This window comes from Polypterus senegalus, chromosome 6 (genome assembly GCF_016835505.1).
Source record: "Polypterus senegalus isolate Bchr_013 chromosome 6, ASM1683550v1, whole genome shotgun sequence".
Taxonomy (NCBI): Eukaryota; Metazoa; Chordata; class Cladistia; order Polypteriformes; family Polypteridae; genus Polypterus; species Polypterus senegalus.
The window spans coordinates 162,253,963-162,278,814 of record NC_053159.1 but is presented as its reverse complement, the minus strand read 5'-3'; the positions used below and the strand labels follow the sequence as shown (position 1 = coordinate 162,278,814).

The 24,852-nt window shown below is 35.9% G+C and overlaps 1 protein-coding gene across 1 annotated transcript in view; it reads left to right on the top strand.

The window, feature by feature from the left end:
* LOC120531755 (coiled-coil domain-containing protein 148-like) overlaps positions 1-24,852 on the top strand; it is a 233,834-nt gene that overhangs the window by 57,422 nt on the left and 151,560 nt on the right. Inside the window, exons 4-6 of the mRNA XM_039757449.1 lie at positions 17,654-17,757; positions 18,084-18,166; positions 18,263-18,417. Of these exons, the coding sequence (XP_039613383.1) occupies positions 17,654-17,757; positions 18,084-18,166; positions 18,263-18,417 (342 nt within the window). The remainder of the gene's footprint in view (positions 1-17,653; positions 17,758-18,083; positions 18,167-18,262; positions 18,418-24,852) is intronic.

Here is a 24,852-nt window from a genome sequence, read left to right as displayed (position 1 = left end):
GTAGTTTAGGGGTTCATCCATTTGCTCCTCTCTTCTGCGCTTTTAGTGCTTCTGTATCATTTGCTAATATAGCTTTAAGTCTAACACCTTGCTTCACTAGCAGGGAGTGGCTGACCTTGGTCCTGAACTACAGTGCTGGCAGCATTTCCACAACTAATTTGTTATCAATCCTTGATGTTATTTGAATTTATTTTTTTATTAAATGTCTAAATTTCAGCTCCTTCTCTGAAATTTTAAAATATGCTGTTGTGACTTTTGTTGTATATGTGTTTGTCAAGTTTCTTTCTTGCTTTCCTAATTCTAATTAGTTGTTAATAATGTTCATTTTCAATTTTTGCTAGAGAGCCAACAATTAACATTGAGTTATGAATAGCAATGCAGAAAAGAGCTAACCAGCCTAGTACCCTTTGCTCTGAGATTTTCTATTAGTTAAATAGAAACAGTAAAGGAGAAAATAAAGTTAAAGAACTGAATGTCTTTTTTCCCCACTCTGTTCCTTACATTGTTTTGACTTTTGTAAAAAAGTAAAATATATTCTGGTAGTATTTTTGATTCAGCACAGTAACAACATGAAAAAGAAACAGAATATTTGCTATAATATACTAGCCATTGTTATGAGACTGAAAATTAGACGTAATAGAGAGGTGGCGGTACATGGGGATTATCTTATTTATTGGGTTAGGAAGGCAATGTAGATTGTGCAACAAATCACACAGTAATGAAAGGTTGGTCCATTCACTGGTTCAGAAAGACTTCATGTTTGATGTTGCCCTAGGTTATAAATCCTAGACAGCAGAAGAGGTTCTGGGTGGTAGAGGAAGAGGATGAAACAGTCTGTGGTGTGACCTCAATGTCCTTTAATATCTTTCATTCAGTATTCTAACTTCAGTATTCTTCTATATGGATACAGGTAAGCTTTGAGACAGACCTGTTTGTGTGACATCATCCAAATGAGCTGAATGGTCTTCTCATACTTGTCAGACCTCATTTCATCACATATATCACATTCTATTCACCACAAAAATTGGTTTCTTATTTAGAAGATGATTAAAATTGATGAATATATCCACTGAATCCATTTAGGATAAGGGTTGACAGTGTCTGCAATTTGTGCATTATTTAGTGCCTGAGCATAGCTTTTTGTGAATTGATTTTGACAATTTCTATGATTTAATTAAATCCTGTTTTCTCTCATTCTGCATATTGCCTGGAAGAAAATAATCTTATGTCAACATAAACTCTTGTATCTTTTTAGAGTTTACCTCAAGTTTATCAGTGCCTCCCATCTTTTATTTATATTTAATGTTCATTTTACCTACATCCAATACTTTTTCCTTGTCAATATTATAGGATACATTTGGAAATTTTCAAGTTGTGTTATGTTTTGACAATCATAGCATGCATTAATTTGCTATAGAAAATGGTATTCTGAAATGAGGCTTTTTCTTTTTTATTTTAAAAAATACCTTGCTTATTCTTACACAATGGGGTCTATGGGGCATCGATGTAGGCCTATCAACAAATCCATCCATTTAGAAACATCACAGGTTTAATTTTCAGAGTTATACTTGTTATAACCAAAGACGTTAACTGATTTTTGGCATTATTTTTCCATGGGTCAAGGACACATTCTAGTTCAGTTATCTGTTCATAAACAAGATTTTCCATGGAATTTTTGTGTAAATAATGATATAAAACAGGACAAAACTAAGCAAGTGTCTGAAGTGTTTTACTTGCAAACAGAGTACTGTATAGATAGCTGTTATGTAGGTACATTCTGTAACATTCTCCTATATTTGAGCGTGGTGTTTCTTCCCGTATAAAATAAACACTAGATTAAGTCTAGATTGAGATTTCAGATTGAAGTGAGTGGAGGTTTGGATAAGAATGTGTGTGAGTGAGTGAGTATAGAATGACAATTTATTTGTTGAAATCTTGAGAAAAATCTTATGTGAAACCAGGACTCAAGAGTAAGGTTTTTCTGTCATAGCCTACCCTACATGTGGCCAATAAGGCTACTGAAATAACACTTAATATTTAGCTAGCAAACCCTTCACCACAGGTAAAGTAAAACTGCACACATTGCTGATGTGTGTTACTGGTAAATTAAAACCACACATATATAAAGCCGGATGTTAAGCCATTGAACTTAACAGTAGAAAAGTTAAACCTGATGAGTCTGCAAAATAAATTGCTGCAGCAATCAAAATCTCAGTATACTACTCTGCAGGAAACTTGTGATATTTTACTTTTTACAATAATTTTACTTCAGTTAATTCTTGTTATGCCAATTCCCATTATATAAAACACATACATGAAAAGTATAAACTGTATACTTCGGTCATGTGAAAAAGTAAGTACATCCCATGATGTGTTTTTTTTAATATATGTGAGCATATAAAGAATTTATACTCATTAGATATACAGTGTGTAGAAAAAGTAAGGCCACCTTTGGGTGTACTAGCTGGCATTGCCTCCTATGGCAGAAACAACCTTAAGTATGAATTTTTTATAAATGCCTATCAGTCCTTGACATCAACCGGGAATAGGTTTTTCCGACTCTTCCATGCAGAATTATTTTACCTGTACAATGTCTGAGGAGTGACTTAAGTGCAGAGTGCGTTGTAAATCTCCACACCTCATCTCAATGGGCCATCCTAGAACCCCCAATTTTTTTTTTCAGTTATTCCTTAGTGGATTTAGTGGTATGTTTAGGATTATTGTCTTGTTACAAGGTCCTCATTTGGTTGACCTTCTGTCTTCTCATAGATGATCTTATATTATCCTGAAGAATCATCTGGTACAGAGTTCCCCTAATGGAGAGCTGCCTAGGTCCTGCTATAGTGATGTTATGCTTTACAGTTGGTGTCAGATTTTTCTAGTCAATTGCTGACTTTAGTTTTTACCAAACATGTCTTCTGGTATTGCGGCAAAATAACTCTTTGTCTTTGCTTCATCTGCCCAGGGCACATTGTTTCAGAAGTCCTGGTCACTGAGGTAGTGATAAATGTAGGGGTGTACTTACTTTTTCCAAATGTGAAATTTGCATTTATGTTTATTTTAATTATACAATATTGTACAAAATTTAAATGTGTCATGCTGTTTATCATATATCACATATATTAATAAAGAAAAATGTGTCTGGATAGGCCCGACTATACCCTAAGGATTTGAATCAGTCTCAGCAGAAACCAAAAATTGCAGCACAAATGCCACAAACCATGCCCATTGGCGGAGAGTAATTTGGGGGAAAAGGCGATTGTAGAGGGGAAATTTCACAAATATTGGTGTATTTGTGTCCACAAATGACATGTACAGTATAGTATATTCTGTTTTACGATATGCATAAAATCAAAATACCTGGATTACTACTCAATAACATTTTGGATGTTATCTGTACGTTTAAAGGCTTTTTATTTCTTGTTTGCACTGGTGGCATAAAGATTCAATTTTAAGCCTCAAGAACAGATGTTGCATTTTATTTAAATTGAATGTATACACTAATTGTGAAAGGAAAGCTTGGACTTGAAAAATACCATACATATCCTTTAAATTGCTTTAAATTTACAAATAGTTTCCTGTACTTAAGTATAAAAATACCCATGACAGTATTTACTTCCAGAGGATTTATTTTGTTAAAAAGAGGAGACATTGATTTATGCTGCTCAGGACACCCTCTGCTGGTTAGTGTATCACTTATTCTGCCATATCATTAAGGGGAAAATCAGTCTGTAACTGGAATAAAACATCTCTTGCATCTCCTAAATAAAACCCCTTTTAAGTAGGTTTAATTAAATCTCACAACAGGTTGAACTGCCTAGGTTTTTAACTAGAGCTCAACCAATTGGTCATTGGTGTAACCTCCGCTGATATTGTCAGAGTCAGAATCACTTTTATTTGTGTTCTTAATTTACAGGAATTTGACTTTTTTAGATTTGGAGCTGCTTATAATGGAACATACAATAACATCACATACAAATAACATAAATAGCACAAGTTAAAAGAAAAACTTCAAACAAAGTTGGAGAACAACAACAACAACATTTATTTATATAGCACATTTTCATACAAACAGTAGCTCAAAGTGCTTTACATATTAAAGAATAGAAAAATGAAAGACATAATTATAAAAATAAATCAACATTAACATCGAATAAGAGTAAGGTTCAATGGCCAGGGGACAGAAAAACAAAAACTCCAGACGGCTGGAGAAAAAATAAAATCTGTAGGGATTCCAGACCATGATACCGCCCAGTCCCCTCTGGGCATTCTACCTAACATAAATGAAACAGTCCTCTTTGGATTTAGGGTTCTCACGGAAGGGCTTGATGATGATGATGGTCACGTAGACTTCTTCCTTTTAATCCGTCCATCATTGTTGGAGCATCATGAAGCTTTGAGTAGGTGGAGGTGGCGCAGGCCACCACCACAAAGAAACCGGAAAAAGAAACAGAAAAGAGAGTAGGGGTCAGTACCGATTTTAGAGCCACCATGAATAGTTGTTATGATGAATTGAACATACAGAGTATCAGGATTAAGTTAAATTACGATTAAAATGAAGTTATAAAAAGGCCATGTTAAAGTAATGTGTTTTCAGCAGTGTTTTAAAGTGCTCTACTGTATCAGCCTGGCGAATTCCTATTGGCAGGCTATTCCAGATTTTAGGTGCATAACAGCAGAAGGCCGCCTCACCACTTCTTTTAAGTTTTGTTCTTGGAATTCTAAGGAGACACTCATTTGAGGATCTGAGGTTACGATTTGGAATATAAGGTGTCAGACATTCCGATATATAAGATGGGGCGAGATTATTTAAGGCTTTATAAACCATAAGCAGAATTTTAAAGTCAATTCTGAATGACACAGGTAACCAGTGTAGTGACATCAAAACTGGAGTAATGTGTTCTGATTTTCTTTTCCTAGTTAGGATTCTAGCAGCTGCATTCTGCACTAGTTGCAAACGATTTATATCTTTTTTGGGTAGTCCTGAGAGGAGTGCGTTACAGTAATCTAGTCGACTGAAAACAAGCGTGAACTAATTTCTCAGCATCTTTCAGTGATAAAAGAGGTCTAACTTTACTTATGTTTCTTAAGTGAAAAATGCTGTCCTAATGATCTGATTAATATGTGATTTAAAATTCAGATTACAGTCAACAATCACCCCTAAGCTTTTTCCTCCGTCTTGACTTTTAATCCTAATGTATCCAGTTCATTTCTAATAGCCTCATTGTATCCATTATTGCTGATCACTAAAATTTCAGTTTCTCTTTATTTAACTTGAGAAAATTACTATTCATCCATTCTGAGATACAAGTCAGACATTCTGTTAGTGAATCAAGAGAGTCGGGGTCATCAGGTGCTATTGATAAGTACAGCTGTGTGTCATCAGCATAGCTGTGGTAGCTCACGTTGTGCCCTGAGATAATCTGACCTAACGGAAGCATGTAGATTGAGAATAACAGCGGACCCAGGATAGAGCCTTGTGAAACACCATATTGGATATCATGTGTCTTCGAGTTGTAATTCCCACAACTAACAAAATATTTTCTCCCTGTCAGGTAGGATTCAAACCAATTTAAGACACTGCCAGAGAGGCCCACCCATTGACTAAGGCGATTTCTAAGAATGTTGTGATCAATGGTGTCAAATGCAGCACTCAGATCTAAGAGGATGAGAACAGATAAATGGCCTCTGTCTGCATTTACCCGCAAGTCATTTACTACTTTAACGAGTGCAGTTTCTGTGCTGTGATTTGTTCTAAAACCTGACTGAAATTTATCAAAAATAGCATGTTTATTTAGGTGGTCATTTAGCTGCATAATGACTGCCTTCTCTAGAACTTTACTTAAGAAGGGCAAGTTAGAGATGGGTGTAAAATTTTCAAGAGCCGAGGGGTCAAGATTATGTTTCTTAAGTAGGGGTTTAACTACAGCAGTCTTAAGACAGTCTGGGAAGACCCCAGTATCTAGTGACGAATTTACTATGTCAAGAACATTATAAATTAGCACGCCTGATACTTCTTTGAAAAACCTTGTTGGTATCGGGTCAAGGACGCAGGTGGAGGGTTTTAATTGAGATATTATTTTTTGTAAATCAGGTAAATCTATCCTAGTGAAAGAGTTTAATTTGTTTATAACAGGATGTTGGGGTTTAGGGGGATCCTTAGTGTTGGGGAGATATACTATGTTATTTCTAATATCATTAATTTTTTGATTGAAGAATACAGCGACAGCCTCACAGGTTTCACTGGATATAATACAATTATAAAGGAGATGTGTAATAATGATGTTTTTTGTTGATATGCACAATGACAGTAACAATAATTAAGCATTAATAATGTCTTCAACAATACCAGAACATTTAAAAAACTCTGCTGGCATTCAGTGGTATTAGGATTGATATTAAAGCAATTTTTTACAGAAGATACATACATTTTTTGTTTAAAATGCTTGTTTATCCACTGTTGCACTTGAAGTTTAAAACATTTCTGTTAAAATACCATATTCTATGATTTCCTATATTCTCAATTTGACTTCATAGCCTGTTAAAGTGGCTACTGGAAAGCTTACTCCAAGTATGCAGGTAGATTTAACTCGAAAATTAAGACCATTGTTGTTTCAGGAGTCAATAAAATCAGGGCTGTGGAGTCGGTAGATAAATGCTCCGACTCCGACTTCTTAGTTTCTAAATCTTCCGACTCCCCGACTCCGACTCCTCTGTATGTATATACTATGCTAATGTATTTTCTACATCCATTGAAGGAAAGGAAGGCAACATACATGTCATTTCACCACAGAACTACGGGCTAGGAAGCCAACACTCTACTATAATGCCAGATTAAAGACAAACACAATTGATTGGCATCCGCAGATGTGTCCACATGGACGGGCAGATCCAGCTTGCCGAAAATCTCGACCACTGCCCCCATCCAAAGTAATGTGATGCCTCTGTCTGCTGCAGTGGCTGTCTCCTCTGTCAGCCAGCCGGAAGTTTAGTGCATTGTGTCACTCACCGGCCAGCTGATCAGAAGAACGAGCCTCTGCTGGAGACAGGTAGGGAGATCTGTGTTCTCGGCTCCTTTGGCCCCCTTCACTAGCGCATAGCGAAGGGGAGCCGACGGAGCTGAGAACACACCAGATGATTTTTCAGGCGTTTGACGCGTGATGACTCGTTGAACGGCCGAAAAATCGGCAGTGCATCTGTAAATGTATGGGGGGCTTTAGGCTAGGTTCACAGTTCCCTGTAACAGTGGAACATGACACAATGGAAAGCGGTGCCGCACCTTACCTGTGCATTACATCCCATATAGTGACGCATACAGTCAATGAAAAGCATGCTTCATGGTTACTTGACATGTTCGTTTTGTGGTAACATTATGCACTGTATGCATTGGGCTTTATTCTTACAGCAGAGAAGTAGTTCATTATGACTGTTTGTGAATTGGGACATTTCAACTTACTTTTTTAATTCCCATTTAAATTTAGTAGGAGTCGGAGTCGGTTAACTTTTTGCCGACTCCGACTCCAGGTACTCAAAATTGTCTCCGACTCCTCGACTCCGACTCCGACTCCACAGCCCTGCATAAAATAGACACATTTTAACTTTCAGATGGCTGTACATTTGTCTCTTTATACTGTACTGTAGTGACTGCTTGATAGAGCATTTGTTCTTGTTTTATAACAAATTGCTTTTTTTGTTTTTAAATATTTTAATTGTCAATGATTCAGGCTTTTAAAAAATCACAACTTATACTTTCTGATGCATCCATCAGTTTATAAATTTTCACTATATAAAATAATCTGCCATTTTTTGAAATGATCTGCTTTCTTCAATACAGTCTGCCTTTGGTGAGCTAGAAGTGTTGAGACTTGTGACATATCTTTGTAAACAAATGGTATTTCCTCCTCTCCAAAAGTGAAAGACTGGGAAAAAGAAAGTGTTAGATGTTACATGTATTTATGCATTTTATTGTTTTTTTTTTGTTGTTTCTGAGTTGTTATATGTGTTATGTTTACATATTTTCTGTTATGTTTATAATTATCCACTATAATTTTTCATTTACTTATGTTCCATGTTCTTTGTGGGGTAGTCCAAAGAGGCTCAAGAAAAGGTAAAGAAGAATTTAAAATTGCTGCTTAGTAAACAATAGGTTTGTTAGCTTAAAAGCAAAATTTGCATATTTTACATGTCATCTTGCTTATCATGTTAGCCTTTTATCACCTTGATAAACATCTGGTGAACATTTGATAGATTTGAGACTTTTTTTTTTTTTGGTATGGTGTTAACGTTTTGTTTGCATGTATCATACAATGTAAGCTTAGGTCAGAAACAAGTAATGCATAAAATAGTAATCCATATTTATAATTATCCATCCATTACTCAACCCACTATTTCCTAACTACAGGGTCACAGGGGTCTGCTGGAGCCAATCCCAGCCAACACAGGGCGCAAGGCAGGAAACAAACCCTGGGAAGGGCACCAGCCCACCACAGGGTGCACACACACACACACACACCAAGCACACACTAGGGACAATTTAGAATCGCCAATGCACCTAACCTGCATGTCTTCGGACTGTGGGAGGAAACTATTCATAATTACACCTCAAAAATTACAAATGTCTAGCATGTGCAGTATATGGTATAAAAATAAACAACCTGTATAAATATGTATATGTAAAACCTGCAGCACATGTAATGTTTAAGATTCATAACTATAAGAGCATATATATTTATATTCAAACAGTAGTTAACTACCAATATCAATTAATTGAATCAGTGTGTGGGAATATATGTGTTTTTTGTTAGAAAATTGGTGAAAACTAGTGTTTTTTTAATAAAGATTTGTTTCAGATAATAGTTACAGAAAAAAATTAAACATTATAACAGGTTGTAATTATGATGTATTATGGTTAAATATTATCTCTATATTTTATTTGTTTAAAATATATGTATTTAAAGTAATTTTATATATTTTAGTACCTTTATAGTCACTAAACATTAAGCCTACAGAATGTTATTTTGACAGTAAAAATGAACAGATAATACCTGTGACCTGTAGTTTAATTATAAAAATACCAAAATAAACACTTTAATCTATACTAATAAAGGCAAAGCCCTCACTCACTCACTGACTGACTCACTCACTCACTGACTCATCACTAATTCTCCAACTTCCCGTGTAGGTAGAAGGCTGAAATTTGGCAGGCTCATTCCTTACAGTTTACTTACAAAAGTTGGGCAGGTTTCGTTTCGAAATTCTACACGTAATGGTCATAACTGGAAGCTATTTTTCTCCATATACTGTAATGGAGTTGAGCTGGATGGCCGTGGGGGGGCGGAGTTTCATGTGACATCATCACACCTCCCACGTAATCATGTGAACTGACTATCAATGCAGTATGTAGAAAACCAGGAAGAGCTCAAAAAAGCGCTGAAGAAAACATGCATTATATAATTGAGAAGGCAGCGAAACAATAAGAAGCGAGCGACTGACATATACAACCATATTCATGAGTGCTGCTACATCGGAAACAAAGCACGGTGTAAACCTAAAGTTTAAATTAAGTTCATAGACAGGCTGCCGCTGGCGTTTGTAATTTAGTGCCTGCCCATATAAGGCCGTCCGTCACCGGCAATCCAATAGAAACACTGCTGCTAAATATTCACAGGTGAAGGACTGTGCTTATGCAGAGGAAGATGAGATGGTCAAGGTGGTGTTTGGCACAAACTCAGCGAAACTGCGAGAGAAACTTTTAAGTGCCGGGTCTTAGCTAACATTACATACAGCCGTGGACATCACATGAGATGGCACCAGCATAGTTGGGAACCTTCGATGCAAGAACACCAAGCGGCTCACGTGAACTGACGCAGTGCACAGATAGAAAGCAACAGTTTCAAAGAGTGCTGAACAAAAACCGAATTACACAATTCAGAAGGCAGCAAAAAAATATGAAGCGTCTGATACATACAAGCATATTCATAAGTGCAGCTACTGCGGAAACAAAGCACACTGTGGAAAAAGTCAAAGGAAGACAGTGTAAAAGAAAAACCTGTGCATGCAGTGTGTCACATCTCAGATAAAGTGGAAGACGAGCTGTTTATTGATGCAGTAAGAAACGAATCGATGAATGAAACCTCTTATCTTTACAACGATTGACAAACACGGAATGTAACTTGAACACAACACATCGTACAAATACGACCCTGATTGAAGAAATAATGATAATCCAATCCTTGATGACAGCAACACTCAATAACACTCACAAAACAATTACTGTATATTGACAATCATGTTACGTTATTTTTAAAATGTTCCCTTTTCTTTTTCATAACTTCTTTAACACACTACTTCTCCGCTGCGAATATATATATATATATATACTGTATACCCCGATCTACATACTCTCAAATAGACAAGCCACACGCCGTGGCGCAATTGTAGAGGCTTCGCCTCTAGCGCCAACATCCGAGGTTCGATTCCTGAGAGGGGATGCACTGAGTATGTACGCGCGCTTCCCGATTCATTTTATCCTCGCATCTCCTTGGTTTGGGACGTATGAAAAAATATGCGGTTAACGTAGAATCATGTTACGTTATTTTTAAAATGTTTCCTTTTCTTAGCTCAAGCACAGCTGAGAAGCTTCGATGCATGTACTCCATAACGTGTTAAAAAAATAACGCATTTAATCACACTTTCAATTCCAAGCAAAGGGGAACTTTTGTCAATGCATGATTTCCTGGTACATCGATACACTGATAGACACATCACAGCTACAAAAATGTTAGAGTCGGAATAAAGCGCGTTCCTACGACTGATCGGAGGAAAATTTCATTTCAAAAGACTACCCGAGCGAAGCCTTGATAAAAGCATTGTTTTGTGCACACTGAAAAGCAAGCAAAATTAGATGCATTACAGAAAGCGGACTTTGTGGCTCTTATGGGGATCATTGGACTTCCGTGACCGTTAGTAATTCTAATTACAAAATGTTCAATGATCACACTGTTTTAGCCTAATGTACAAAATAATTTTGGCTAAGGTTACTCAGAATTTAAAGATTAAGTTGGTCAAATTACCTTTTATGTTTCTGACTTATTTTTTTAAGAAGAAAAACTGCACTTTATGTTGAAATTTTGGTTATTATTATTTAAAGACAATACCATTCTGAAAATGTACTTAAAGTACTTAAACTACCACTTTATTTTTATGTCTGCCCAATTTTAACCAGGGATGATATTTTTGTTTCTGTTTGGAATTCAAATGCAGTTTAAAAGCATTTTTTTTTTTCAGAAATTAAAACAGCTTGAGTTTACAATATTCATGTCCATGTCTATTATTTGATTCTGTCGCCCACTAAATCCCTTTTAAATTAAAAGCAAACATTTGCGATTTGGGGCAAATTTAATTTTAATCGAGTCCCACCCCTAATATATATATGTAGATTTGTATATATATGTGTATATACAGTATATATGTAGATATGTATATGTGTATATATGTATATATATATGTGTGTGTATATATATATATATATATATATATATATATATATATATATATATGTATATATATGTATATGTTTATATATATATATGTGTGTGTGTATGTATATATATATATATATATATATATGCCAGCAACACTCGTGACAATGACAAAGCAATTACATTGTCAATCATGTTACGTTATTATTAAAATGTTTCCTTTTCTTTTTACTTCTCGCTGCAAGCTGGTATTTTGCTATATATATATCTATATATATATAGATATATATATATAGATAGATATGACAACAACACTCATATCAATGACAAAACAATTACATTAACAATCATCTTACGTTATTTTTAAAATGTTTCCTTTTCTTTTTCATAATTTCTTTAACACACTACTTCTCTGCTGCGAAGCGCGGGTGTTCTGCTAGTAAATAATATAAGCCTTCTCCACATCTGGTTATGGGGGAGCTTAGTATAAAACTAACTTTTTTCTGCGACTCCACCCGCATAGTAGTGAAACTTTAAAAATCAATTACAAAAAAAAATTTCATAATTTATATAGAGAAGAATTTATATTGATAGCTTTTGTATCCGAGGGCCTCTTGATATACAATATTTTTGGTTTTGCTATCGGGGCGAGAAACGGAGCGTTCCAATGTCAAACGCTGCAACTGTATCTGATCGTGTTCATCTCAGATAGGAGAGCGTCCCCAGCATGGGGAAAAGAGTACGTGGCCGTGATATTTCTGGCAGTCAACAGCTACCCTCTAAAACACACGTAGCTCTGATCTCTCTCTCTCTCTCAAAAACATCAAACGTTACTCTTTAACAATCTCTGGATGATAATGTCTGCTGAACAAACAGGTATCACTAATATAAGCGGAGGCAGGGTATGCTCCAACACAGGGCAAGAAGTAGAGCGACTCGAATGGAGGTTGGTGTGTGAGTAAGGAGTACCCCGCCTCCCCCTCCTCTCAGCCCAAAAATAAATTGGTGCAGCAACTGAACTATAATACTTAGCGCGATGAGAGAAGTCACAAAATCAACCAGAATATTCAAGCAAATTACAGAAAAAAAACTAAATCTAAATCCATTAAATAGTTCTCTTGTGAAAGGCAGACAGACAGACAGACAGACACACAGACACACACAGACAAGTTGGATTTTATAGATATAGTTTTGTTTTTAAAGGGATAAAAAAAATCTGAATTGGCCAATTCAGTAATAAGAAAGGGGTGATTGTGGTCAACCCTAAAAACTATTTGGAGTTTCCCTACTTTTTATGTATATTTTTGTTCAAAATGTGATTTATTTATTGTAATAAAGTGTCTGATTTACGTGAACATAATGACATTTAATTCTGATATGATAATATAACAGTTGTCTACAATGAAGTGTCGGAGCCTGCAGACTGACATTATTTTACTTTGCAAACTTTGCAATTACAATTTGTTAGTGGCCTCTAACAATGCTGATATGCTCTTTCTTAACCAAATTGTTAATTATGATTAGGTGTAAACTGTCATATATCTCTTTGATATGACTATTGACCAAGCAGAAGTTCAGACTACTTCACTGTCACAAGTCCACAACACAGTGAGCATGTGTTTTCTTTCAGAATAGTGTCAGTGCAAACAATACCTACAGAAGTTTCAGCACTGTGATCTTTGATTTCAAAGCTGTCAGCATGTGCAATTCTGTGGAAAGTGTAAGCCTGCAGAATCTGTAGGAAAAGGAAGCCTCACAAAAGCCTTAGCTGATTCCCCTTCATGTCTTACACAGTCTCTGCTGCCCGGCGCTGCTCATGACATGATTCCTGTCTAGATTCTGTCTCTTGTTCCTGTTAAGATCAAAAGAGATCTTGTCTCAGTCTGTTTACAGCACTATAGCAGAGTTTCATACCAACCCACCACTATGTGATTTGTTGAACTGTATTGTTGATAAATTGTAAAATCTTTTTTTTCTTTTTAGGGAGATAGTACTATAATCAGTTCAAATCTTTTGCACTATTAAGGAATCTTCATTTTAATAATGATGTTATGAATTTACAATAAAATGCATGTGCAAGAATGACAGAAGTATTACTTTCTATTCAACTGGCATCCTGTCCAGCGATTGTTCTTGTGACCACTGTTTGTTGGGATAGGCTCCAGCTTCCACATGAGGCTTGGAAGATGGGTGAATGGATGGATAATTTCTATTCATAATTTATTAACAATTACTTAATTTTAAAATATGCTTAAACATTCCTATGTAATTTTATCAGTCTGTTTTTAGGGGTGTAAGGAAGAGAAGCCAGTCTCAGAACCATTGAACATAAGGCAGGGGCCAACCCTGTATGTGAAAATGTTTTGATTATAGACAACCTTTGCTGAGATGGGCCTATTTTAAAGTGGTCAGTTAACCTAATAAAGTTGTAATTGATACGCGGGTAGAAGACCATGTGAGAAAGCCTAAATTGACATGATTGAAATGTCCAAAAAAGTGACCTGGCTGGATCTCTAAGGTAGCAGCACTAATGATCATTCTGGATCTGTAAGTCAGAGTAATAATCATTATATCAAAAGCTTGTATTACTAGTTATAACCTGTTTTTCTGCGAAAGTGCTTAAATATGATACTCTCTGTTAAGTGTACTTCATAAAATAAATGGTGGCTGAGTGACTTGTAGTGAAAGTCATGTGATATTCAACATGTGTGTATGTCAATATGAAGTGTGATCTTTTTGTCTCTAGACATCTTTTTTAACAGATGGTATGTTTAACTGATACCTTAGCTTTTATTCAATTAAAAAAGCCTTTTCTTTCTGCTTGCTATAGAGCTTCCTTAATGTCATAATTATCCTTGAAAGACTTTTGGCTGAAATGCCCACTTGAGTTTGACAGAAAGATTCTTTTGAAATTACAGAATAGATATTAGTATGCATAATAAAACACACAAGCTAGCGAAAGCGGAATATAAATGTTCTGTGTGCTTCCCCATTAGAATAACGACTGCCTATTAAATGATAATTAATAATTGTCAGAAAAAAAGACTTATTTGAAAGTATTTTAGTTAGGGACTAGACTTTTTAAATGTGTGATGCAATCAAAAGGCTTAATTGTTTCAAAAATATTCCTTGCCTTATGTTGAATTTGCTAATAATGTTCATTGTACATATTTTAACAGCATTGAATTCAAAGAACAGTATTATAAATCTTGTTGAATTAACCATAAATCCATTTTTTTCAGTCAAGTCCAGTTGATGCTTATCCTTGCAGCACTAAGTACAGTGCTGGACTCAGAACTGAACATGGCACTAGTAACTCATGTATACATATTCTGATCTACAGTATACAGGGCATCGGTGAGGCTAAAAACATCATATACAATTGTACCAACATGTGTCTCAGGTTCAAATAAAGTATTTTTTAAATCAAAATACCTTTATATTCCTTCTTTATTAGAGTAATTTTCTTTATCTTTTTCTTTCTCCTCCACGCATCCCAGGTGAGTTTTGCTGGACTCCCTCCCAACTGTGAATCTCCTGGACAAGGATGAGTGTTCCCTTTTAACCTGGCTCCAGGGGTACTTCTGGCACATCAGCTCTGTATCCTGGAAGCACCTCCGGGTGAGGCGGAAATTCCATTCTGAAAGAGAAGCCCGTCCCCAGCAGCTCCCTCTAGTGGCTCCCAATGACCCCAACAGGGCTGCCCACCATGCAGCCCTGTGGGTGTCCAAATTGGACCCATATCAGAGGGATGCTACCCCCCAGCATATTGGATGAATACATGGCTCTAGGGAGCAGTTTCCCTCTGTCTTTACACTATAATAGCCTCCTGGCCGAGAAAGGGTCAATAACCAACCTAGCCATGATGCCCATCTGCTTGCATCCTCTTTTAGAATACATACACAGAACTGCATTTGGTCAGCATAGAGGCACTTGCTAAGCTAACATGTAAGTTTGATGGATATGGGAAAAATCTGGAGTACTAAAAGGAAACCCATGCAGACATGGAAAGAATATGGAGTCTCTTGCTTCTGTGTGGAGTTTACATGTTCAATCTTTATTTGAAATGCTCTATTTTGAAGTCTACACCTTCCACACCAATTCAATAAACAAACTATTAGGTGTAAAATTGCTCAGATTTCTTGGGCTTTATTAAAATATGGTCTTTATAAGGTGTACCTTTTGGAATTGTTTTGTGCTTTTCCTTTATAAATATTGTGGTAACCTCCAGCTCTCCTTGGTCTTGATAGAAAATGTCCAGCATGTGGCATTTGGTGACTGGTCTGAGAAACAAGCTTATTGTCAATTCAAATAAAATACATTCACATTGAACCGACTACTCTTCCAACAGTTGTACAGTGTGCTACATCATGTTAACTTGGTTCTGAAACAAAAAATATACACTGTAAACTACAAATTTTACACACTAATAATTCACATATTTTAGTACACATGAGCTAGTCTTTGGTCAGTTAAAAAAAATGTCACTGTAGGAAATGCTTTTAAGGTTCAGGCTCAAAAGTTTTGATCATTCCTCATGTTTATGTGAATGTATGTTTTTACAGGGAGAAATTTTCATTTATACAGTGGTGTGAAAAACCATTTGCCCCCTTCCTGATTTCTTATTCTTTTGCATGTTTGTCACACAAAATGTTTCTGATCATCAAACACATTTAACCATTAGTCAAATATAACACAAGTAAACACAAAATGCAGTTTTTAAATGAGGGAGAAAAAAAAATCCAAACCTACATTGCCCCCTGAACCTAATAACTGGTTGGGCCACCCTTAGCAGCAATAACTGCAATCAAGCGTTTGCGATAACTTGCAATGAGTCTTTTACAGCGCTCTGGAGGAATTTTGGCCCACTCATCTTTGCAGAATTGTTGTAATTCAGCTTTATTTGAGGGTTTTCTAGCATGAACCGCCTTTTTAAGGTCATTCCATAGCATCTCAATTGGATTCAGGTCAGGACTTTGACTAGGCCACTCCAAATTTTGTTTTTTTTCAGCCATTCAGAGGTGGATTTGCTGGTGTGTTTTGGGTCATTCTCCTGTTGCAGCACCCAAGATCGCTTCAGCTTGAGTTGACGAACAGATGGCCGGACATTCTCCTTCAGGATTTTTTGGTAGACAGTAGAATTCATGGTTCCATCTATCAGCAAAACAACCCCAGACCATCACACTACCACCACCATATTTTACTGTTGGTATGATGTTCTTTTTCTGAAATGCTGTGTTCCTTTTACGCCAGATGTAACGGACATTTGCCTTCCAAAAGTTCAACTTTTGTCTCATCAGTCCACAAGGTATTTTCCCAAAAGTCTTGGCAATCATTGAGATGTTTCTTAGCAAAATTGAGACGAGCCCTAATGTTCTTTTTGCTTAACAGTGGTTTGCGTCTTGGAAATCTGCCATGCAGGCCGTTTTTGTCCAGTCTCTTTCTTATGGTGGAGTCGAGAACACTGACCTTAATTGAGGCAAGTGAGGCCTGCAGTTCTTTAGACATTGTCCTGGGGTCTTTTGTGACCTCTCGGATGAGTCGTCTCTGCGCTCTTGGGGTAATTTTGGTCGGCCGGCCACTCCTGGGAAGGTTCACCACTGTTCCATGTTTTTGTCATTTGTGGATAATGGCTCTCACTGTGGTTCGCTGGAGTCCCAAAGCTTTAGAAATGGCTTTATAACCTTTACCAGACTGATAGATCTCAATTACTTCTGTTCTCATTTGTTCCTGAATTTCTTTGGATCTTGGCATGATGTCTAGCTTTTGAGGTGCTTTTGGTCTACTTCTCTGTGTCAGGCAGCTCCTATTTAAGTGATTTCTTGATTGAAACAGGTGTGGCAGTAATCAGGCCTGGGGGTGGCTACGGAAATTGAACTCAGGTGTGATACACCACAGTTAGGTTATTTTTTAACAAGGGGGTAATTACTTTTTCACACAGGGCCATGTAGGTTTGGATTTTTTTTCTCCCTAAATAATAAAAAACATCATTTAAAAACTGCATTTTGTGTTTATTTGTGTTATATTTGACTAATGGTTAAATGTGTTTGATGATCAGAAACATTTTGTGTGACAAACATGCAAAAGAATAAGAAATCAGGAAGGGGGCAAATAGTTTTTCACACCACTGTAGCTATTACTGTAACCTTCAAATTTGTTTTTCTTTTTTGTAGATACGTAGAATATTTCATGCTGCAAAAACGACTAAAGACCAAATATTGGTAAAACAGCATCGACAGTTTTGGTTTAAAGAACAAGCAAGATTAATGGAAGCAGGGTAAAAAACAATACTTTATGATGTATAATAATGGTATATAATTATGACATAAAACTTAATCCTTATACTAATTATCCACAATCTTTCATCCAGATAAAAATGAGGTCCTTTCTCAGAGATTCCCAGATCATAAATAGTCTCAGTGTTTTCATAGTTACATTATCTTCTGATAAAGAAGCCCCTTTTCCATATCATTTTAGCTAGTATATTGTAATGTGCTAAAATGTAGTGTGAAACTCTGATCACATGTTTATCATCAGTAAAAGTGTCAATTTTAAATGCTTGTTTGATAATTATGGCTTACATTTTATTACTTCACATTTTAGAGAAAAGGCAGACCTGGAACTACAGGACTTCCTGCAGCGTGATGGAATTAATAAAGATTTTTTTCTACAAATGGAAGACTATGGTATGCATTTTTGACATTTAAACAGCATATTCATTCAGTTCAGTTTTGATTAAATGTAATTCAATGCAAGACCATTTTTCTTTCTATTGGAAACAGTGCAGGCCTTAGATGATGACAGAAAATCATTCAAAGCCGGTACAGTGCATCCCATCTGGCAGCTAAAAGATGATTTACAATACAAGATGATGGAAATGAAATCACAAGCCTCCCAGAAGACAGATGATTTTGATTGTCAAGTTATATTGGAACAGGTAATAGTCTGCTTACAAGCATTTTTTATAAAGTATCATTTGCCTTCATGTCAATTAAAAATATTGGAATGGAAAATTGTTCATCTTGATTTAAATATTCTGGAAAATCTAAGAAAATGTCTGACATATTATTATTTAAGTGTGTTATGTACTATTTACCGTTTTATCATTTCAGATAAATAGACTAAAGCATAAATAAAGACAGTGACTATGGTTTGTTGTTGGCATGTGTACTTTTTTGGATACAAACTGCATTCATAAGCAGCATTTATAAAGTGTATTACAGTATATCAGCTTTTACTAAGAATCATATTTGCACTAAACTCCTTATTAATGTGTTATTGTATTTTTTTTTTCTTTGCTTGTTACTGGCATATTTTGGTCAGGTCTAAATTAAACATGCTTTGAGGATTATCTACTGTATAAATTTTCATAGAATTGTGTAAATATCTTATTTTTTATTTAACCTAAATATTACTTTGTTATGGTTCAGATGAAAATAATATGGAGCTTAAAACATTATATTATTATTGTTATTATTATATGTATTTTATTTTATATCCCAGCTGTGGGATGTACATGTATGTACATTTCTGTACATACATGTGTGTCCACTTGCATACACACTATTCACTCACACTTTCACTTGCACATCATCATTTGCACATCACCTTTATAATTATAATATTCTGCAACTTTGTTTGAAGTTTTTCGTTATTAACTTAAGCTATTTATGTTATTAGTTTGTGATATTTGTTCTGTTATAAGCATCTCCAAATCTACCAAATCAAATTCCTTTACATTAAATCCTGGCAAGTAAAAGTGATTCTGAATTTGATACTATGTGACCCTGAGCAAACTGTTTAACATTATAAAAATATGGTTACAAAAATGGTGTATTTGTGAAGGTTGTGTTGTGCACTGGTCGTTGCAGCAGTCTTATGTTTAAAACAAATTAAGTTGTTAGTGAATAGAGAATGTCTCAGTTAATCCTCCAGCAAACAATTATCATAGGCACTATATATTTCAAACAATATTTTTGAACCTCCAGAATGTGGCCTTAGTAAAAGTATTCATCACAATTTAACATTTCAACAAGCCTGTGCTGCCTTTCACATTTCAGTCACCACACGAGCTTGGCAATATAACAAATTAGCCAGAGCTTTTTCCCCCTCTGTGCCCAGCAACCCATATTCTATACAAAATAAATGCAAATGTCATTGAGCATGTCATGGAACATTTAGCCAGGGTGCAGTACTGTGTTAAAACAAGTTGTTACCAAATGTGTTGAAGAAATGAAGCAGAAATCCTAATCCTTTAAAGAAAAAGTATAGAGATTATTTAAACATTGATGGCTTTATACTTTAGAGATTTCAGGCCTTACTTAAAGCAAAAATCAAAACTGCTCAGTATTTTCCAGTAATTTGGAAAACTGTGTTTTCAGCATTAAGATGTGTATGTGAATATAACATTCTGTCATTTCTGGCCTTTCATGCATGTCTTGGGAAGCAGACTGTTGTGAACTAACTGGTGCCCTGCCCAGGGTTTGTTTCCTGCATTGTGCCCTGTGTTGGCTGGGATTGGCTCCAGCAGACCCCCGTGACCCTGTAATTAGTATATAGCGGTTTGGATAATAGATGGATGGACTGTTGTGAACTAAGTATTTTATATTGTAGGAACTTAATTTACTTATTAGGGTGTTTATTGCCTCATATTGTCAATAACTCCTCCTTTACATAAAAATGGTAGACTTAACATTCAACATGCCAATGATACTCCTACTTTAAAAATTCAATTTATTCTTATTAGCATGCTTCCATTATAGGCCAGCATGTCATACAATTAAATCTAACTTTTAAAAATAGAAGATGAATCATATTTAGTAAATGTAACCTCCTGATCAGTATCTTATATCTTGTACTTCCCTGGAGTATAATTATAAAAATAAGTGCAGAAAATCTTCAGAGTTCACATAACCTAATAAAAGTTTTACCACATGTAAAGAGTTCACATAATCTGACTGTCAGAGATTTTAAGAAGATTAAGTCATTAAAAATAGTACGTATTTTCTTTCTTTCTTTCTTTCTTTCTTTCTTTCTTTCTTTCTTTCTTTCTTATAGCTCTTAAAGAAATACTTCACCAAAAAATTATATTTTTTGATAAGTTACCTATCCCATGTAGTCTGTAGTGGTGGCTGAAAACAAATGTATTCACATGATTTGATGCAGAAAGGAGAGAAAATATCTAATGAAATAATTGAAATGAACAAATGCTTTAGAATGGCAAACAATTTAAAAAATGTCCATGGGATCAGGAAAAAAAATCTCACATTACGTGTGTTATCTAGCCATTTGCTTAAAACATGCAAAACTCATGCTTTTTTGCTGAAATGATGTACAGTATTTACTTCCAAATAATCTGCACACATCATAAACAGCAAACTAAAATCTCATAGGAATTACATTTTAGTTTGTTGTATTTCCTTATTAAACAGCTTAGTATTCTAGTGTTGCAGATGTATTATACAGTGCACTTTATCTAGTGTACACAGATTTTGACTGGAAGCTGTTTGTAAGCATATGCTTTCTGCCTACATAGGCTTGAGATTTTTTTTCAGGTAAATACATTATAAATGCATTTTGAAAGTATATACTATTTTTATTCATTCTTGTTATCTGATTGTTTTAATTGTAATATTATGCTTACTTTCTGGGGATATCAGATTGCATTAAAAATTAAGTTTCTCTCCTCTGCCTGTAATATGTAATTTAAGAAGGTAGATAAATCCATTGGAAGTAGGTAAATCCATTGGACTACACCTCAATTAAAGGTACTATATCTTTGTACTTAAGTTTCAGTGGGGAAATAGATGTCAGTCTTTGTGCTAAAACAGTGTAATTACAGCTAATTTTTTTCTTTATAAAGAAATGTTAAATAGATAATATTTTATAACATTTCGACAAGACAGTTTCTAATTTGAAAAAATTTAACATGTCACAAATAATTTAATCAGATACTACCAACGAAAGATTTGATTTAAATTTAATATTACATTATTTTAACAAGTATGAGACATTGACACAATGAGTAATGCTACCATTTAACAAATTCATCATTTGGAGTTTAAGTCCCAGGCCCAGTCATCGTCTGTGTGGAATTGGTGTGTTCTCCCCTTATATGCTTGTGGTTTTCTCCCACTTTTCAAAAGGGGTGCTGGTTTGGTTCATTGGCAGCCCGGACTCTGTTGGAATATACACATGAATATACCCTATGATGTATTAATGCCCTATCAGGGCATCCAGTGTTGTCAGGATATCTTCCAGTCTTCTACAACTCTAATATGGATTAAACAGGTTTGAGAATATTATGGTATTTTAACAGTATAAAGACTCAATTTTTACACAGCAAAAAGTCCTTAACTGTTAAAAGATATGTAGTATTTGTAATTAATTAATTGTGTTATATAAGACTAACTGTGTGTGGTCTTTGGCATGAAAAATAACCTGAAGACTCCTTGGTATTTTACTATATTTCTGAACTTGAAGAGGCGTCAGCTAACTCTTAAGAATTACCCAGCGCAGAGGACGTGGACCCATCTGTGTTTGTGGCCCCACTGGCTTTCATAAGATATGGTGATACCATATCTTAGCTGTATCACTGGCATATGACTCCTATTAATCTTTCTCTTGAGAAAAAATACCTACAGATAGGAAACTTCAAGCCTTGCCCTCCATTGTGGAGGTGTTTCACTTGCATGTTGTTGATCCATGGTGTTAGTTTTTGTTTCGACATTGTGTCTCTTCATCTGTGCCATTAACACAACGTTATTGTTGCATGGTGGCATTTGCTGCACACAAGTCTTATGTAGTGAGAAGTGACGTGGATGCAAGCACCAAAAAATATGTCAAAGTACTGTATATGCATGCACCCATCTAGTGGCTGTGGTGGAGCGTGAGCAGAGCAGACTGCTCCATACATACAGAGGTCTTATATTTATATACAGTATGTCTAATAACATATGTCATTTATAGTGCCTCTGGTTATTTGGAAATATCAGAAGTATTATGTAACTAAGTAAATACTTTTTTGTATACAATATTTGTAGTTGTTTCTTTTTATTTTTATCAGTGGCTTATATTATTAGATCACTGGAGCTCCTCACTCTTAATCCTGCTACATACAATTAATTACTCATGAGTAAAACATTCCTGCCATAGATCAAATGATCGTGTCATAGATCACAAATCTGCCAAGCCTGTGTGCTCTCCAAATCCCTCTGTAATGATTCGACAGATTCTAAATCATCTTCCTAGCATGGCATCATCTGCAAATTTAACCAGCGTGTTATTTATATACCTATCCAAATCATTTATATATATATTAGAAATAGCAGCGGTTCTACCACTGACACCTGTGTTACACCACTCTTGGCTTCACCCAGTTCTTATAAGGTTCCTCACACCATTGCACTCTACTTACTGTGATTCAGCCAGTGTTGCACCCATCTACACACTACACCCCTACACAACTCCCACCTTTTTTAGTTTGATGCCCAACCTCACAAGTGATGCCTGTGGAAGTTGACCCGGACACAGACAGGCAGACACGTTCATGTCACCCACAAACACGTTTATTTACAAGTATTTACAACAATTGGTCACTCAGACCCAGTCCAAAATAGTGCACACAAACCCCAAAGTCACAGTCCTGGCCACAATGCCTTTCTTCGGGCCGCCTCCACAGCTCTCCTGAGCTTCGTCCTTCCTCCTCCCGACTCCAGCCTCGAATGAAGGGAGACGGCCCCTTTTATACAGGACCCAGATGAGCCCCAGGTGTTCCCGGCATTCCTCCTCCCGGCAGCTCTCCGGGCGCCGTCCTAATTCTTCCCCACAGCACTTCCGCCACACCAGGACCTAAGGCATTGGCGGTCACCACGAGCCCCTACAGGGTGGAGCTTCCATGCCCTGTACCCGTGGCCCCCAAAGCAACCAGGAAGGCGACCCCCACGTGATCCAGGGTGGGCGCAGACCCACATCCGGTCCCTTATGGCGTCCCGGCCGGGTCATGGCCCCTGGCATCCCTGACATGCCTTATCAAATGTTTTCTGAAAGTCAAGATAAATAATACCATATACCCCACTCTGATTTTGTAATTTTGTTGATTTCTCATTGAAACATGACCTCCCACATCTGAACACATCCCTTCTGTTCAGTAAAACTCCTTTTGTTCAATCTTAACCTTAATAATTCCTTCCAATAATATACCTGTGATGCATGTTAAGATTACTGGCCTATAGTTACTTGGATCTGTCTGAACACCCTTTTTATATAATGGGATAATATTTGACATTTTTCAGTTCTTTAGAATTTCTTCAGTCCACATTGATTTCCTTAAAATAACGTGTCAGGGATTTATGTATGTACTCCCTTAACAATATTTACAAATAGTAATGATGTTTATAGGCTGCACATTTATACATCCTATTCAATAAACTAGACGTTTTAAGCATTGTATGGGAAAGAATAAGTTAAAAGACATAATATTGTGAACTATCTACAGCATGAATCACTGGATGACTCTATGTTTGGGGGTTGCCAAAGAAATAGAAGCAGAATTCTATATTGCAATACATCCCCAGCAACAGCATTTGGTGTTGTTAGAAAGTTGATTTGCAGTACAGTTGATTCAATCGAAGGTAAACACTGCTAAAAATCTCAACTCAACACTGCTGTCAAAGCCTAAATTTAGTACTTTGTATACACTGGGTTTGAATAAAAGTCAACCAACAAAAAATAAAAGTCACTATTTTTTCCTCACTATTATTTTTCCCCATTCAAAAGCACTGTACTCTTCTCTTTGTTTCACATTGTGAAAAAACATCTCCATCAGCTATAGAAAAAACTGTGCTTCATTTTGTTCCTTTGTGGCCCGGCACTATTGGTTTAAATGTGTTCATTTTTTTTTAATCTGCTCTGTTTTTAAGTGGTGATCGTTGATTGGCATTGCAAAGTAAATGATGATATGCAGGTGGACAACTGTGTTGGATTTTTGAAAAATGCAGTGTGATGAGTTTGTTTGTTTTAGATTTATTGCCACATGTGGTGTACACAGTAAAATGAAATGCATGATGGCACCACCGTCCAGTTGCGCGAATTACACTTCGTAGATTAAATATAACATCACAATAGGTAATGTTAAGCAAAACTGATGAATTTCCTTTCAAAAAGATTGTGTTTTAGATTTTTCATTAGTAAAACCTAATAAAAACAGGTATTTTGTTTTTGAGAGTTTTAAAAGTTTTTTGGGGTGCCGGGGCTGTAGAAAGAAATGAAGATTGCTCTCTAACAATGTGTCAACACTGTATGATCTACGGTAACATTTAAACTGATGCTGTTGCTCCCTGATTATGTTGGACCTCTGTTCTGCTGTATTTCT